Raw genomic sequence first — 19,331 nt, forward strand, 5'->3', positions numbered from 1 at the left:
CTACAAAAAAGCAAGAAAGTTTCCAGGACACAGATAACTACCGTTACAGTCTGGATATGGCTGGGAGTGTGGTAACTCAAGGTTATTACAGTCCATCCTGGACACCCATGATGATGAAAAAGCTGAGTAATGGCTCAAAAGGGATCAATCTCCCCCTTCTTGACAGTTTCAATCAGTTGGGCCAGAAACAGTCTTCAAATTACTATGTTTGAATCTCCAAGTCTCATTACAAACCATAAATAATCTAGAAACTCACATGTTGTGAACAAAGGTGTTTGTGAAAAGATATTGACAGCATTTATATTTGTTCCTCAGATTGGTCATGTTCGAATAAACAGACACATCACCAGCAGGACAATGAAGCATGGGCACACAGGGTTAAATTGGAGCAAACTCACTGAAGCTAACACAAGCTTTCATCTGAAATTCCATTCCTTGAGCTTTCTTCCCACCATTAATTCACACATTCAGTTTTAAGAAATAAAGATAGGTCATCTCAGAAAAATGACCCCATATCTCCATCTAATCTTTGCAAGGCTTTTGCCAAGAAAAGAGGAAGTCGGATTAATCTTTTCCTCCTTTAGAATGTCACGCCTTTATGAAGCTGGAGCAACAAAAAACTGGAAATGCTAAAGTATTCCCTGCTGCTTTTGTGTGGGCTGACTCATATCCCCATTCATCAGATCCCAACACACCCTAACTAGGGCGCAGCCCAATGATCATTAGCCTGCTCCTGGGTCTGCACAAAAATTTCATTCCTCTTAGGAAGCTACAAAGACTCAACCAGGAAACATTAGCATGCACATCAGCCATGCACTGAGCTCTCCACAAAAGTGAGCTTCAATGGTGGGAGGCACATAGCAGCACCAGGAGCGACCTGCTAAAAGAAAAACTGCCCTCACACACACCATCACCAGAGACCAGCTCATGTGCAGTAGCTTGTGTCTAAGCCTCAAGCTCTCCTGTTACTTCGAGGGCCAAAGGAGCTCCTTCAGGCTAAGGCTGTTGAGCATAACTTGTTTTCTGATCTGTGCTCACTCTACTTGTGACTTCTAACTAAGAAAAGGAAAATTTTCATTATAAAATCCATAGGCAGCTAAGCTGTATTTAGAAGAACAAAGTTACTCTGTTGACAATAAAAAGAAAATGGCATGCCTCAAGTGCATGATTCAGCATACTTACTAAGCTGCCTAAAGCAAGCCATCTGAATAAATTTCCACACCCTGAAAGGCTTGATAAGGACATGAACTTGAATATTCTATTCCCCCTTGAAATTTTATTCACTGAAAAGATTCAAATACTTAACAAACCTGAATGTAGTGGTGGTGTCTGACACCTGTATAGCAAAATTTCAGCACTCAGGAAACAGGTTAAAAGGGTATGGTCTACTATGTGAGGGAGACAAGAAAGGACAGCTCACTTTCAATTTCATAATCAAAGAGAACTAAAAAGATTATTTCAAGTAAGGCAAAGATTATTCCATAAATTCCTAAGCATCAGTTCTACAGGTGTCTTTACATGCCTGCTATCTATTAGAAGTTGCTCTACTTCTCTTCTTTAGTCTATTTTCCTATGAAGATCTCTAAGTGTTCCAAGATAAATTGTTTGAAAACACTAATTACATCTGAGTCTGGATGAACCAGGTATGTCAAAGAAGTGTCTAGACTGGTAAATGAACATCCATGTCTTTATAGAAGTGTGGAGATAGTTACCTCCTACACCTATTTCTGCTTTCTTCCACTTCACTCTAACAGTAGCTGGACAAGAGTAAATGCAACAGGATGCTGTATGCAAACCACTATTTTAGTAAAAAGTTGGAGCAAGCTACAAGACATGTAGGAATAAGCAAATCCAAATGACTGGACATCTTTTGATCTTCCTTGCCTAACATACAACAAGATAAGCTGTTGCTAGCCATACCAAGGGATGTGAAATAATAGCAAAATTGTACTATTTTTGGACTAGGTGAAATCCAACAAGGAATTCTGCCATGCATGATGACATTCTTCCAAAGTTGCCTTTTTCTGAAAACACCACATTTTCAAGGGCGTAGATACAGAAAAATACAAAGACATTGGTTGTGGATAATTAAACAGGCCAATATGATTCAACATGGCTTCCAGCTAACTTCAGGATTAGCCCTCAGTTTAGAGGATTAGGAGGCACTGACTTCTGAACTGAGTAATATAAATGACAGAAAAAAACAAAAGCTAAAGGCTTTGAAAAGCTACAACAGTACAAAACAGCAAACATGGGGACATGCAACTTGTCTAATTACAGCAAATATGAAAACTGAAATAATTTACTTCCTTGCTGAACACTGCCTAAGTAACCTACATATAAACTGCTCCTGACTGAAGGAACAAAATTACAACAGTTATTTGAATAAAGAAAAAGTAATGCACTACAGGCATTTGCATTCTGCACTTTAAATGTGCCTTTAGCCACAGGCTTGATAACACATTGAAACAACTGGTTTCATAATTACCTGTCAAAATCATCATCTGCAAGCTCATCTGCATTTGCCCAATCTTCATCTTCTTCCAAGTCAACCATCATTGCTAACATCTGAGGAACTGAAAAAAAAAAGTTTTAAACTCAGTCTGATCTCTTAAAATAGACTCTCAAATAAAAAGTATAAATTTCAAGTTTTCTCGTTTCAAAAATTTTTGAAGAAAACCAGCTTTTCTTCCAGTAGCAGATGGTCAGGTCTGTAAAACTGCATCAGCCAATAATCCAGAACTGATTGCCACATAAGTATTCCAGAACATTCAAACTGAGAGTAAAAAAATCTTGTGTATAACTTACCAAGACTCAAAAATGTTTTGTAGATCATGACAATTATAAAAAGCAAGTTCCTTAATAAAGTCTATATTCTTGAAAGAGTTAAAAACAGTATTATATGCCTTAAGAACTCTGATATCCTCCCTAATTTTTCTGAAACTCTGACATCATCCTTTGAACATTTATTAATGAAAGAGACTATTAATTAAGAAAGAGTACTACTGAACCCTTAGTTTTAACATAATAAATTTTGTTATTTATTATCTATTTATACAGTGGTTGCTTAGCATAAAGCTTTTCTCTTAAAATAGGCCATGGTTTAGAACTTGAGATTTCCTTTTTCCCACCTAATGCAAATTTTTCTCTTGTAGAATGAACGCATCTTTCACGTTATAATCCGCCGGTTTTCTTCTTCTACCTCTGAATATAGTCTCTATAAAGACTTAGAATGAGAAGAATGGACAACTTACACAATCTCTATCACAGCATTAAACTACTATGCAACAAGCATCAGCTACTCTTACCACTTGTCACAGGAGGAAGGAGAACAGTGGCTTGTCTGCTCTAAGTCTACCTGCTGCTGTGCCCCTCAGAAGTACAAGGGGTGAAAAGTCTACCTTGCACTTCCAGAGCAAAGTAAGGGAAAAAGTGAAAAAAAAGGGGAAAAAAAGTGCTCTTAAGCACTTCTTTACCCTGTACGACATACCAATCACTCAGAGCAGTTGTTTGAATTTAGTATCATTTATGTAACAAAGTCTCACTTTGACCTGGAAACAAAAGGTTTCAGTCAAATAATCAACCTTTCACCTTCAACAATCTTTTCAGCACAGCCTACCACACATCTTGAAGACAGCTACCACAGGTAACTGCCCTTTACAGCAATCTACCAGAAAAACTAGTAGGCATCTAGTAACTGCTCATGCTGCTAATGAGATTTACTGGAACTGATCAACTATACTGCAACTGCTGAATTTCATAATACATGCACACACTATTGTAATCTAACACACAGACAACACCCTAAGCAAACTCACCACCACATATCTGGACAGATGAGAAACTTCTGGTCAACTGATGACAGAAAAAACTATTGCTCACTGATAGCATTGTAGAGCAAGTATCAAAAAAGATCAAATTATGGATTTATTTGCTTGATGTGGGTATGTATTTTCAGATAGAAAATATCCTATGGCTACAAAAACCTCCAGAGGGCTCTTATGTACTATCAAGATAACTTAACAGACACTATGGTCCCTCTGGCATGATGCCCACATGTCAGTTTTATATACACTGATTAGACCTCAAAAACCATCAAATTACTACAGTCCAGAAGATTTTCAGACACAGACACACATAAGTACACAGATTACAAACATGGATTGTCACAACAGCTATGGAATATGGAAGACAAACATCAACTAACATAAATGCTCTGGGGCTCCAAAAAGTCACGTCAGTGTTTGCTGCTACTAACAAACAAGGCTAAGAACACACTCATCCAATGTGCTCTGGCCATCATTATATCTAGAACCTACAATTTCTTGTTTCTTCTTGATGTTTTGCATGAATGTCCTGCCAGTAAGTGTAATTTCACAAAGAGTTTTTAAAAAAATGTAGAGTGTGCATAGAAATTTCAACATTGACCCAACAAGCCCTCAAAATTTAATTACTGCTAATATATAGACTCTTACAAACAAGTTAAGCTTGAGCCCACTAAGCCTGCTTCTTACCAGAGCAATAAAACTCTGCAATCCTGTGAGCTCAGGAAGGGAATTCTTAATCCAAGTGGATTCCTGAGCAGCTAACTGGCACACAGGACACACACTCCTAAGCCAGCACTGTGCTCAGTAAAAGCAGCATAAGATGACAGTTTTGCCCAAGTCCCAGTTCCAGTCATGACTATCAAGTGATCTAGCAACTTCTCAGTTGAATGAAAACAGAAAGCCTTTTAAAGATACAAAGCCAAGACAAAAGCAGTCCCTTTGTGCTACCTTGCTTTACCAGTTCTGCAAAATAAATGTCTTTCTCCTAATGATATATTAATAAGACTAATTTTACAATGAATTGCAAATGAAAGGCATTTCTTTCCCATATGGTGCTTTATCTTAATAGAAGTATTTCATTCCTAAACAGCAACTAGCAACCTAAAATAACAGGAATACATCCTAAAGAGGTAAGAGGTACTTCTCTCCTGAACAAATAAGAAGCTTGTAATGATGTGGGGCCAGCAAGTGTCAAGTGTTAATAATTCCAATAAGCTACAGGATGGAGTGAAAATAGAGTGTTCTGAAAATTTACAGATTCCAAAATATGTTCTAAAGAACCTCTTCTTTAAAAAACTATTCTACTAGCAAACAAAACTTCTATCAATATTTTTAACATTTAAGCCAAGCAGATCCAGTATGTGACATTTTCCAAGAGAAGTTTTATAATTTTAATATCATCTATACAACTTTCCTCATGCTGAGTATACAGCAAAATTGTAGTATTTTTGAGTGGAGCACACAGCAAAAGTTACTTTTTATGCAAGTTTCAGAAAGCAACAAGAATTTAGACAAACACAAGTCTGACAGGGAGGGAAAAGTAGGCTACACTGCTGTGCCAGGGCCCTGATCTAGTCAAAGAAAAGGTTTAAAAGGCAAAGAAACACCAGTGCAAGCAGCACTGATGCTGGAGCTGCCCAGAAGACATTTATTTTTAGCATTTTAAATAATAATGCATGATTTTAAAAGTGCCTCTTCAAAGACTTTACCATCTGCATGTGAAATAGACTAATTAGATTATTTCTATGTATTTATACCAGCATCTGATTTTTTAATTCACAGCTTTAACTCACCACTGATGTTCAACATACATGCTGAATTCCTTCAGGCTTGACTTGCCAGCACCTCAGAGTATCTGGCCTACATACCAAACTCCAAATGTAGAACTTCAGGACTAAATGCTGTTTTTTGTTACAGTAAAATTTTCCAAAGCCAGCTGAAAAGCATGCAAGTAGAGTTTTCCTTGGAAATATCTAATAAGAGCCCACTGTATTTTTATTCAAATTTTTGGTGCTGCATAGGCACGGATTAATTTATGAAGAGTCATAATTGAAGGGGGTTACTCCGTTAGGTAACACTGAATTGAGTTTTCTTTGGTTATGAGGACCAGCAAACTCTCAGTTAGATGTGGTTTTGCCACTGACCAACAGCAAAGTCAATTTAATACTGTAAAAGAAGACTGTTTCAACAAAGAAAATGAGGAAAATACTTACTGGCTTGTGCAATAATATTTGTATGCCTCCTCAGCATAGCAGCAGCAGTTTCTGACAAGGCCACAATTACTTCAAGTGCCAACTGACGCTGCATGTTACTGAGACTGGCATCTGCACACAACTACAACCCAAAAGATTAGAGCAAATGGTTAGAACAGAGGTTTTGGGGTGGAAAAAGTGATTCTTAAAAAACATTCCTAGCTTTACCTTCAGAGTTAGCTGCAAAGTAGCTTCTAAATGTGGTCGTAAATACTTGGGAACAGAATCTGCAATTTCTACAAGGGATTTCAGAACAGAATCATCATTTTGGTAGCAGGAATCATTTAGAGCCTATAAAAAGATAAGATGGAGATAAGAATAAATGAAAACAAACAATACTACGAATAGGACCAGTGTTATAGAAGAAATTTCATTAATTGTATTCTTGTTTCTCTGAACAGTCTCATTTAGTATGCTAAGCAGCCAAAGCCTGAGGCCACAAGAACTGACCAGAGTAAACTTTTTTGTTAAAACTAATGCTTCTAACAATGAACTAGCTGATTCCAGCAGATACAAGCTGAATGAAGAAGGTAAGAATCAAGCAGACAATTCCAAGAGAATGAAGTAACTTCATCAGAAGATGAGTCCTGCAACAGTGAAAAAACCAGTGAGAAATCAAGAGACCACCAACCAGAAGTAAGTGGCTGGGGACCGGGCCATCAGCAACACATGTACAATTGAGAGACATGAATTGGGGTAGGGGTCCCTCTCTGGAGGCACCAGCTCAAGCTGTAACCTAAGAACTAACAGAATACAATTAATCAGAAGCCTTCACTCCAACTTTCAGCAGGATCACAGAGTCAGACCCTGCTATAGTGACCTGTGTGCATAAACCCATAACAGGATACTATGCAGCATCCAAAACTACAAGTTTTCTACAACTAAGTTATGCCTCACAATGTTCAAATCTGACACTGCAGACAATCAGAAAGAATTAAGGTCACACATCAGAGGCTCCAACATGCAAAACCACTGGGTTCTGACAACTTCAAAATCCATTTAAAAAGAAGTAACTTGGCCTGAAAGAAGGAAAATGAGCCTAACTTCCCATTCGCCTGTTATGTGAGAAAAGTTTTGAATAGCTTATGCTTACAAACACCAGGAACCACAAGATTAAAGAGGTTTTTTCCAGACATCCCTCCAGAGCCACCAAATTAAAGCAGACCTTTCAGCCTTCAGTCACAGACATGGAAAAGAGAGAAAGAAATCAAGCTTTTTGCAACTATATTTCCTAACCCATGTCCACAATCTGAAAAGTAATTTAAAACTTACTTTTAACTGATCAGGGTGATATTTTAGTGCCAAACCAGAACGCTGTTACTCAATGGTGTTAGAATTCAGAAGGAAACAAAGCTCCAAAGAAAAAAGTCTTTACACTCACTTCTGAGATTTTGAAAGGAATTTTCATTAGCGAAGTATTTTATGTCTTCTTAATGTTGAAACATTTTTTGAAGTAAGTAACTAAATAATTTTTAATATTTAAGTATATAATTCAACATTTTTGTTAATGGCACTTATATAACCCACACTTTCAAAAGCATCATCTTCTAGTACCAGAAACATTGTGGAAAAATCCGGAAAAAAAACCATCTGTCACGGTTAAGGTCTTTTGGTCTAATAGCTATAACATCCTCTGATTCTCTCAAAGGACAATGTAATATTTACTGGAATTTTCTGCAAACTGTATTTTATATCAATTGCAACTCTGACAGTTTTTAAAGAGTGGTTTTCTGAATAAAGCAGCTCAAAGTGAAGTGAGTCCTAAAAGGCAAAAGTACTTTTCTATAGTATTAAACAACGTCCAAGAAGTCAGTGAAGTTCTATCTGCTTTTACTTCCCTTTGCAACAGAAAGCTTTGGGTAAAAGTTTCAACTGTCAGTTTTGAAAGTTCAACTTCCAGTATAACCATTATAGATCTTGTACTGAAAGAACTGATATGCCAAGTCAGAATTTTATTTTTAGCTTTTTTAGCATCAGAGTTTCAACAAAATTAATTTCAACAGCAACAAAAAAAGCATCCAACTGTCTCCAAAGGTCACTCACCACTATTCTAACACATTCCTATTTATAAACTCGGATCTTCATATCCATCTTGTGTTACCACAGCCTGAAAATCTAGTTCTTCTTGCAATAAGTACTTTAAAAAGACAGATTTCATAGCACAGCTCTGAGCTCTGTATTAGCAAAAAAGAAAGCTTGAAAATGTGAGCCAAAAGCATATGTTGTTACAGTGTCTAAATAGTGTCAGAGTAGCATTGAAAGTTACAGCACAGAGTGGGCTATTAGCCTGAAATCTAAAACCCTTACACTTTTTAAGTGCCACACATCAAGACAAATGGAATGACCACCCCAAACCCTGCCTCGCCCCCACTTACACAGTAGTACTGTGTAGCCAAGGTCCTCTCAGGCAGTTACAACTTTTAAACAACACATGTTATTGACAAAGGCATGGACACGGACTAATCACCAAATAGAGACCTCAATATCAAAAACTTATACCCACTACAGCCCATTTTCAAGTTCAGATGACTTGGATAAATTGCTCTCAGTTTGCATTTAAGATCAAGCAGAATTCCATCAGTTGCAGATGCCAGTAGATTTGGCAAAATTTTTCTTCAGCTTGCCACAAAGCACACGCAGTTTACAGCCACACTGTCAACAAGAACCCGCTGTTCTGACTGTAGTGAGAAGTCTGTCTTTAATGCAAATTTAGCCTAATTTAAAATCACCAGAAGTTCACCTCCTGCGTTATCATAGGTACTTAGTGCTTCCACTGTTTCTTGATATAGAAAGCGAAGTGTACTGTGAATTTTTCATCCTTCAGAGCTCAAACCATTTCTGTCTCTGGTTTGATTTACAATAGGCTTCTCTGCAAAAGTAAATAACCTTACACTAGAATTTCAACTTTTGCTCAAATTCATCAATCCAAGAGATCTAATCCAGCCTCAGAAATTACATGAAGCTTAAAATGGCATTTTATTTGCAATTTCCTAATTTATCAAACAATAAAGATAATTTCTACAGACTTTTGTTCTCAGTCTGAGCATCTATGTTCAGAATAATTCTATGCTTTCCTCTAAACTGAAGAGATACAGGATATCACAAGTCCATGAATTCCCCAATTACAGATTACTTCAAATCTCAGGGTAGCCCATATTTTGTATTTCAATATCATGGTTAATTTAAAAGCTGTATGATTTTGACCTATATACCTTACAAAGAATTTTAACTCATTTATCTCTGTAACACTGTGTAAGTTGATCAGCACTGAGCTATTTTCCTTAAAACCCTATCAAATATCCTCTATTTGCAAAATTCCTTATTAGTCTCCACTTCATCTGCTAGCAATTGCTGTCTGGCTAAAAGGGTCAGTTAATTCAGGTCTCAGCAAAAATTCATGGATTCACAGATCAATATTTACATTTGTATATAGTCAATACCAGTAACGGCACAATAAGTGTAACTAGTTTGGTTTCTTACCTGCAAGATTCCAGGTAGCAGGTCTGCAAAATGTTTAAGAAGGGGAGCATTGAGCTCATTAGCAAGCACAAATGCAGCTGCAGCTCTAGCAGACAAAGTCTTGATCTAAAAGACATGATTGAAGAAATAAATGTGGGAAACTAGTACTGAAACATGCTTCTGTTAGTTTTTAACATGGGATTTTAAATTTTACTTCAAATTAAAGTGATAATGAAGACCTTCAGCATCTACATTGTCTATAAAAGGTTTATCATACAAGGTGGCAAGTAGTCCCTAGTTTTGCTTTTTGTTTTGGTGGTTTTCATTTAATGAAAGAAAAGAGGAAAAAACCCTATTGTTTTCAACTTCCATCAAAACTTCAAATGTGCATGCAAGTGTCAGTCTCATTTTCCAAGAAGTGTGAGCTAAGTGTTTAAGACATTACTCTTTAAAGGCATGACTTGTGGTACTTTAGAAAATGTTATTCAGTCGACTTTCAAAGGTCAGAAAAAGTAATCCTTGGGGGAGCAGCAAACTGAACCCATATATCACAGCAGGGTTTCCTATCCTTGCCCAGCATTTTCCATAACAAGAGAAACATTTTCAAAGTACAATTCTCTGCACAAATCAATTAATCTGAAGCCTTCCAGAAAAGCAAGGCTTGCTTACACACCCTTAGAGCAAAACATGCACAAACAGTTCAAGGAGCTGTTGTATATTCAGAATTTTGAGACATACCATGTACCATCTATATACAGATACTGTATGTAGAGAGATGACAGACTTACACTGTTAAACACAAAGGCCAGAAACAGAATTTAACATGGAGTTTCTGACCCCTCAATGCTGCTGGGTAAAACCCCATCTGCCTGGGGCTACTGCAACTGGGTTTCTCCAAGCATAACTAGGGAAGAATCTGGGCCTAAACAATGCAGATATGAGCAGCCAGTCAGCATTAGGACCACAAAAGGGTCTGAGCCTTTGATTTGCAGCAGGCACAGTCAAAACTCTGTATGTACATCATTTTCAGGTAATGCAATTCTCTGGTTGAAATGTATGGTTTAACCTTTATGTTTGAGACTACTGCACTGAGTTTCTATGCTCAGAACATACTAAAATCCCCAAAGAACATAAAGGTCTTACTGAGGGATGTTCCTGATCTTGCATACACTGAACCAGCATTCTCTTAATGACATCCAAATAGTGCTGCTGTTGATTCCCAAAAATCCCAGGAAAATTCCTAAGGATAAGACCAAACCATTAAAAAAAATTGACACAAGTTAAGGTTAAACTAGTATTTCAAACTTATCCATTGTTTAAGTTACAGATTGTAACTGTACACATTTGAGTTAAATAAGCCACAATACAAGAAAATAAATTAAATAAATATGATTGCTAGTTAATTACATTGTGACAGTTTTTCTTTCATTTTCAGACATGATTAGGCTATCCTACAAAAATGTAGCTTACCAGAAAATATGTAGAGCAGCTTCACGCAGTCCCACATTCTGAGAGCTGACAGAGTCAAATAAGAATTTCAGAACTTCTGGCCACTGGTTGTTGCCATCTTCATCTACATTAAACACAACAAAGTTTTAGGATAAGCTAACTTCAGAATGGTGAGATATCAGTGGGGCAGGAAAACCAGTCATCACTGACTCCCTGATCTGAAGATGTACCTAAGTCACAATGTAAAATATTGTGAAATGTTTAATCTAAAAACACTCCATAACAAAAGGTGATCTCTGTTTACTACTATATAGCAACACTCAAAAAAAGAAACTGATGCAATGTTCAGCATAATTCATGACAATTTACACAAAACTGGATTTATAAACCTTAATACAATCTCACCTAAACTTGAGCAATTTAAAAAGCAGAGTTTAAGAATCTTATCTTCATCTGGTCAAGGATAGTGTAAACAAATATTAGGTTCTATTATAAGCCATGGAATTAGTTAGCACATCATGTGCAAAAGCCTAAGCAGAGATACAAATACAACCACTATCAATACATAAACATTTTACTACAGTATCAACTTATATAAATAAAGTACCTATTAAATTCCTGGCCAATTCAGCGACTATGTCACATATTTTCTTCCTCATAGTGGACTGCCCTTCTAACTGGATAAAGAGCAGCAATTCACTCTTGACTGATGTCTGATCCTCAGGTGACAGAGCTGGATAAACTTCTTCAAATGCAGATGACAACAGGCGGCGCAGAAGGACAGCTGCCATCTGCCGAGCCTGTTAGGGAGAAGCGTGTGTGTGTTAAAGTGCTTGACATCATCATCATGCTCCTACAAGGGAACATCCACATCGTGCTCCCAAATGACACTTCCATTGTGTAGACTTTGGTGAATGGAATACCTCTCAAGCAACAGATGACAATTATGATAGTGAAAAAAAACCATAGTAAAGAAACATCAGCTTACAACCGTGTTTCTGACAGTTACAGCCCTTCAAAGAAATAATGACAGTACTGAGTTATTCAGGTTTTTTCTACAGCTGAACCTTGGAAATATTTTTGTGGCAAGTTAAGAACTTAATTGTGCTATTGAAAGATCTTTAAAGCACAACTTCTTTCTATTTTAAATGGCCTAATGTGGTCATTATAATCCAGACAGGTTTTTCTGGATTAAAAAGTGACTTATTGGGGCAATTTTGTCAGATAATTAATCTGTAAACTCTCCTTCACATTCTCAAACAACTAAACCCAAATCCAAGTCAAACCAAAGCTTTCAGTGTTTTGTAGGTGTATGATGACACTTTATTCTTTAAACTTGAACTTAAGCATAGGAACCTCAAAATCACATATTACAATCTTGTATCCTGTATGCATACACCTATTTTACAACAGTATCATTTCTATATCCATATTCATTTACAATTGTACAAGAACTAGAAGCAAAAAATACAATTAATTCAAAATAGAGCAACACGTGCAGTAAAGACAAAAAGACACATGAAGCTCTCTGAATAACTTAATAGAATGTTCACCAACTGGTGTTTAAGGACACACAGTAATTAAAAATCACCACCCAAACTTCTAAAGTTTAACACATGTAACAAAACCTTATGTGTGCTAAATTCTCACAAAAAATAATCCAAACTCAATTTTTTCCTGAGACATCCTTATTTAATGTGCACATGAATGACAGTTTCATTTATAAGCCTTTGAAATTCAAAACTCTTCAATGAGCAGCAAAAGTAATCAATTCTAATTTCTCAATAGTGTTACTACGACATAACCTATAGATGTGAAACACAAACTGCTGCAAAGGGTCTACTTCTAACATACCTTGTAAATATCAGGTACTGCTAAACATCACCCAAGATACTATTTTTATGTTCTGCAGTCTCCAGACTCACTGTCTTTTTCTAAACTACCCAGCTCTCCTCTGCACAGCTAAAGAGTACTGCACACAAAGCAGCAGTACCAGCAGAAGGAAAGGAATAGAACTGGACCCAATTCTTTATCATTCCATATCTCCTCCTCACCATCTCCAGTGTGGGCTAAGGTCACCACATATGTAGGATTAGCTCTTCCCTAGCAGATGCAAGGAAGACAGCAGGTGAACAGTCACAGTGCCCACCTGTCCTGTAGTTCCCATCAGAAGCCAAGATTCTCTAGCAATAGACTGTCATAGGGGAATGTGAGTTCAGAAGGACATTCTTCCCCCACTGCCTGTAGGAATCTCACCACAATGTGTCCAAAAACTTTCATGGTACCACATATAATGATATATTTCCTTCTCCCATCTTTTGGAGCACTAATATTGGGAAAGATTAAATTTTTCCTCATTAGTATGGTAAACTTACATAGAAATGCCTTGAGTGGGGAGCACATTCACTGGGACTAAACAGGGCACAAACTCTGGTGCTGTCTTCCCTTACTCAAGGCATCGTGTTTCAGTGAGGATTTCCTGACACCTGATAATGACTGAACTCACATTATATTATGTTCTTTCATGAAGTACTAACAGGTGGACAGTCAGGGAACAGAGGTGAAGACTACATGCTTTATGAAAACAAGGATAAGAATTTCCAACTCTGAAGAATTTAAAATATTAGAAGACTAATAAACAGGCTGACTGCAAAGTAAAAACACAAGTAGCAAGGCACGCAGAAAGACACAAGACCAGCACTACACGAATTATCTCCTGGTTATAGTCACTAGGAAAAAAACAATCTCCAAAATCCCCAAAGCAAATTCATGTGTTTTAAAGAGTGACAAACTGACTGACTTCTAATAATAAAAAATGGCATATTTTCCTCAGCAGATACTCACTTACATAGGAAAACTATCATTGTCAATTTAATTATTACAAACACGGGTGAATTAATGGCACTTCCAGGGCTGTTTCCTCTACTCTAAGAAAGAATATATGTATTTTTCACACACCCAAACGGTTCATTAAGTTTAAGTATTTCAAAATATGTACTTAAACAAGCAATTCCAAATTCTGCAGTTTAGTACCAATAGCTTTTAATGAGGAGAGGAACAATATAAAGCATACATCCCCAAAGAAGAAATTCCAGATACCAATGAAGCATAAAGAGAGCACATTTTTCCCAGCATTGGGTCTTCTGCATGTCTAAATTACTGAGATGCTCATGTACAACTGAAGTGTAAAGTTATTAATATAAGTAGTCATATTAAAAAGTAGTCATAATAGTCAAATTTCAACACACTGCTTCTGATTAGTAGAATTTATAGTGTATTAAAAATGTTTTAGTATTTTAGGGATGAGGGAAATAAAGCACAAGAAGAAAATCAAATCAATTTGCTGAGCAGGGCAGCAGCAGAATTATGACAGCAATCTGGGATGCCATGCTCTCCACTAATATTCAAAACATCCATGTAACCCTACATATTCTATAAGAAAAAGTTTGACTATTTTGCGTAGCACTGTCACACTGAATTTTACTTTTATTGTTCAAGTCCTCAAGGAGGAAAACATGCAGAGATGGAAGTAAAGAACATTTAGCACATGGTTCAAAGATGGACTTGTCATTCAGAGATCTAGTCCTATGTGGAATTCAAAGCACAGAGTGCCCAAGGTCCACAGACAACTCAAAGGCAGAATTGTGGTGCATCTTTGGGCTGCCTTCCTTCCCAAAGGCTAAACAGGGAGCTGTCCACAACAGCAGTCTTCAAAATGAGAAATGCATCCCTTCATGTGACAATATGGGCAGAGGTCTGGGAGAGGTCAGGGCCCTCCAAGAAGGCTGTGAGTACAGCAGAAACCATTTTACAGAGCATTTATTATTTTACTAGTCATCTGTAAATTAGGACACGATCAAAACCTGCCAATCCAGAGTTAATAAGAAAAAACAAATGCAGGGGAAAATGCACAACTTCTGCTCCTCTCAAAGATCTATGTGGTAAATCAAAACTGCAAGGTAACAGCCTAAAATGTTTAAGTTCTACAAATAAAATAAATCAAATCAACTGTGAATATATATCACCTTTCTGTACAACCCTTTAAAATGCAGTTGCATAAAGAGTAGTCTTAATTTCATATCAGTGAGACTACAAATGCAGGAAGTAAGGACAAGCCCCTCCTCAGACTGAGGTGTACAACCTTGCACATCACCTGGCACAGAAGTGTTCTAACTGCTAAGTCAGATGCTTCCCTCCACTTCTGTGAACTGTGTTACTTTGCTATTAGGAAAGTATAAAATAAGAACAAAGGAAAGAGGTGAATATTTACATAGTTTAGGCATCTGGTTAGGAGAAAACCTGTTACACAGTTAGTTAAAAGAGTTATTCCAAATGCAGCTTAATCGTGTTTTCTATGTCAAATACAAGGGGTACTTGGGAGCACAATCTGCATCCCTGTTTCTCCATTTAAATGCCAAAACTACTGGGCTGCAGAGGCAGGACTTCCCCAACTGCTGTCTGAATAGCCCCACAACTCTTGTACTCTCTACAACACAGACACACAACTCATGCAAACAGGATGGGGTATTCTCTTCATCCTAGTTTTCCTGCAAGGAGGTAAAGCAAGACAAAGGCTTCAAGATGAAGAGGGATCTGAACCCAGCTTTCACATAGCCTGGACAAGGCACATTTAAAGTTCTGAAGCTCCTTCCAGCATCCTGTGTTTGGTGGCACCAGTACATTCAATGTGCTCAGAGGACACATGCCAGGCCCAAAGCTCTGTCCACTGGTGACATGCAATATTCTGCTCTGCATTTGGATCTCTATAAAACACAGGCAGAAACTACCTGTTGATACCAGCACCATATCAAACATGCAGAGAATGCTTCCCAGCATATGCGGTGTTTATATGCAGCATTTAGATTGAGCATGGGGATTACTTCACTTAGGCTCTAATTAGGCTTCTAAGTAGTTGGATTTACAGGGAAGAGGTTGAAGGTTTCATTAATCAGGATTTTTTGAGTCCAGCACCTAATGCTTACTTAGGGTATGAGCTAACATTTAAACCTTTCTTTGAGTAATCCACTGGTAAAGTTAAATGTCAAGATATTCTACAAGTGTTAGCCTTTGATGTCTTTGGCAAGAGTAACTTCCATAGGTGAAAAGTTTTTTTTGTGCTTTGCAAGTCAGAATCCAAGTCATTGGCAAGATTTTTAAGTTTTACACTGGGCTATTCCCTTAGCTGATGTAAAGGGAATAAAATCAGCAAACACATGAAACAAGTATTTATTTATACTTTGTAGTAACACTGCGCTACAGTTTTTTATCATTTGAAACATCTCAAAGGAGCAAAAAGGAAAACTGAATACCAGTTGCTAGTATAATATTGAAGGAGTCTGTCAGAAGAACACAACATTGTAGATCAATAAGCATCAGTATGGGTAAACTGATACTTTCTTAGCATTAAAAAGCACAAATGGCAACTAACTCTAAATTGAATACAGTCTGCCAGAAGAGACTTACCCATAGAGAAAAAGCACACTTATGCTCTTATAATATTGTTCAGAAATTGTTTAGGTGACTCTAAAATTTGTAATATCTTGAAAGTTTAGTAGTTCTTTGCCCTGCATATCCAAGAGAATAATAGTTTTACCAGTAAGTACTTTAACTGATTGCAAAAGTTGTGAGCCTTAAAAACTAAGGAGTAACTAAAAGGCACCCTTACTTTATGCCCAGATTAAAAAAAATGTATAATGTTTAAACTACTCTCCACTCATTCCATAATACTGCCAGATGACTTAAGAAGCACTTTAAGTTTTAGACAACACACAATTTTAATGTTTAGGCACGGGACTCCAAGTAGAAATCACTTCTCAACTGTAACTTGAAGAAACAAACATGACAGAAAGTCACCTAGTAGTTATACACTTAATGGAAAATAACACTCATTAAGCAAAACACACAACAGAAAACAATGGAGACTCAAGCAGTTGTTTACAAAAAAACTATTCCTGAAACTAAATATCCTGCACCACAAAGTCTCAGCTAGTGAAATGGACATGCAACAATCAAGACAAAAAGAAGACTGATCCCTCTACAAATATGCAGTAAATTAAGATGCTTCGGTTAACACCAAACTTGCTCATTTATCCCCAAATGATCAGCACTGATTTCTTCCCCTCTTCTCCAAGTCCCCTTGAAAATCTGCACAAATCCAAGGTTATTGAGCCATACCTCCTCGGGAGTAGCATTGTTCCTGATTGCCTGCAGGAGGTAAGTGATCTTTGATGGGCCTGGAATAGTCTCGTAGGTCTCCTGCACAAAAAGAGATGCAGCTTATTGTAAACACTTATTAGAAAGCATGTGTTAAGCATTAATATGAATTGACTCTCCTTTTAAAACAACATCAGTATCCATCCAATTTTAAAAAAATAACATAGCAGAAAAAAGAAACTAAATGTATCAAAATAAAAATGTACTATTTTAAAATCATGAGTAAAATCTTAGTTATCTGGTAAGATCTGCCATATTGGAATGATCTACATATGCATGGTCACTTAGGAGATTAATTAAAAAATATAAATATAAATAGAACCTAAACTCGTAGAAATACAACATACAACAAACATGTCCTACTGGGAATCCATCATAGCTTTTATCATATCAAAGAATTAAGAACTTAAGAAGCCTGAGACCGAGCTGTGACCAACAGATTAATAATCACAGACTAATGTATAGTCCAAAAACTGGATCAGTTCTGGTTCTGAATATTTTTAAAACTTTTACAGTGTTATGTGGCAGCCACACGTCTCAACCATACATTCTGAATAAGAATGTCTTATTTTTAAACTCCTGCCTGAATTTCAGAAAGAGAAGCTATTTAGTCTCCTCCTCAGGAAAACCCTCTTAACAAAATGAGAAGTTTAATAAGTTCAGTTACATTGTCTTACATGCTTCTGGCATGCATTTTATACATGTGTCCTTTTAAAATTATATTGTTACTTAGAAGCTAGAAAACACAGCAAAACAACTTTTGCTATCCAAAACATGGTATATATTTTGAAACAATGTTTTTTTTAATATATAAAACCTAGGCAGGTGGGAGCAGCAGAATCACCAGCTAAATAGCAACCCCTCGTAACACCTAGAAATAGTTCTATACTTAGTAACTCCGAGTTACTTTTTGCTGACAATCTTGAAGATTAATTACCTCACCCTTTCCAAATATTCATTATCCCATTCTGAACTCAAGGAATGAGCCTATTCTGCAAAGCTCAGGTTCATTTCTATCAGTTCTCTGCCTGCCTACCTCCTCATTCCAACTCTGCAGTAGCTCCTTCAAGTACTCTAACAAACTCTTACCCACCTTGACAGGATACCTGCTATTGTCAATTAAGCAGTTTTGCATTTAATATTAGACATCATCTTCCTCCATTTTTGTACCTGCTTCCTAGTAGGCCTTCTTCACAAACTGAATCTGCATTTCATATTCTCTCTAGTTTCCAACATACACTCTCAGTCAATGAGACTCTGAATCCCCAATGAATCCCTGCATTTAATCTAATCATTTCATGGAGACTGCAAAATTAAACTAGGTTTAGGGTCAGAATAGAAAGTCTTTCTCAAGTTAACCTCTTCCATGAATGCATATATTTATACTGCACTATTACCTACAAATCCAAAAACTAATACAGAAACACAATGGTTCCCTAAACCCAGGCCCAGCACAGACTTGTTATGCTTTCACAGACAACTGAAGCACAGTAAAGGCTGGCTTCCCTCATGTCAATTCTGATAACCATAAAATTCTATTTTGAGTTGTTTGTTTAACTCACTAAAAATGGCAGCAACCTAAGCAGTTGTTCAATGGTTTAACTCTGTCAATTCTGTAAACTGGACTCAGATGATGCTAAAGCCAAGGGGCACAAGGAATACATGGCCAAACACAGAACCTTCCCTCTGGGCTGGTGGGAGACTTCTTGGCTGGCCCTACCCATCTTACTACCAGCCTTACCAGCTACACTCTAACTATGTAGCTGGATCCTGCTACATCTCACTGTATTGTTTAAGTTTACAATTAGTTCCCCAGTTATCTTATACAGAAGCACAAATTTCTCACACACCATGACCAACTTTCATAACAAGTGCAAGAAAGTATCTATCCTCTACACTTGCTACCCATGTTCTCTCAAACCCGAGAAATGCATTTTTAAAAAGAGCATAAAATCACCAAAACAAAGTAAATAAAAGTTTCTGTATTAGAAGACAGACACACAAGTAAGAAGACAGGTTTTTATAGTCAACAGACACCACTACAGGATGGATGGTAAAATAAACCAACCATATTTCAGCCAACCAGTCAGGTTAAGTTATGAGCATGCTAGCTCATACACATAATCACAGA

General features: G+C 37.0%; 1 protein-coding gene across 1 annotated transcript in view; it reads right to left on the reverse strand.

Moving 5' to 3' along the window:
* Positions 1-19,331, reverse strand: part of IPO5 (importin 5) — a 44,709-nt gene that overhangs the window by 22,261 nt on the left and 3,117 nt on the right. Inside the window, exons 2-9 of the mRNA XM_071430947.1 lie at positions 17,162-17,242; positions 11,595-11,787; positions 11,009-11,111; positions 10,682-10,778; positions 9,560-9,664; positions 6,248-6,370; positions 6,041-6,161; positions 2,489-2,576 (exon numbers count right to left, since the gene is read on the reverse strand). Coding sequence (XP_071287048.1) covers positions 2,489-2,576; positions 6,041-6,161; positions 6,248-6,370; positions 9,560-9,664; positions 10,682-10,778; positions 11,009-11,111; positions 11,595-11,787; positions 17,162-17,242 — 911 coding nt within the window. The remainder of the gene's footprint in view (positions 1-2,488; positions 2,577-6,040; positions 6,162-6,247; positions 6,371-9,559; positions 9,665-10,681; positions 10,779-11,008; positions 11,112-11,594; positions 11,788-17,161; positions 17,243-19,331) is intronic.

Source organism: Agelaius tricolor, unplaced genomic scaffold (genome assembly GCF_023055355.1).
Source record: "Agelaius tricolor isolate 1412-34295 unplaced genomic scaffold, bAgeTri1.0.p SCAF_7, whole genome shotgun sequence".
NCBI lineage: Eukaryota > Metazoa > Chordata > Aves > Passeriformes > Icteridae > Agelaius > Agelaius tricolor.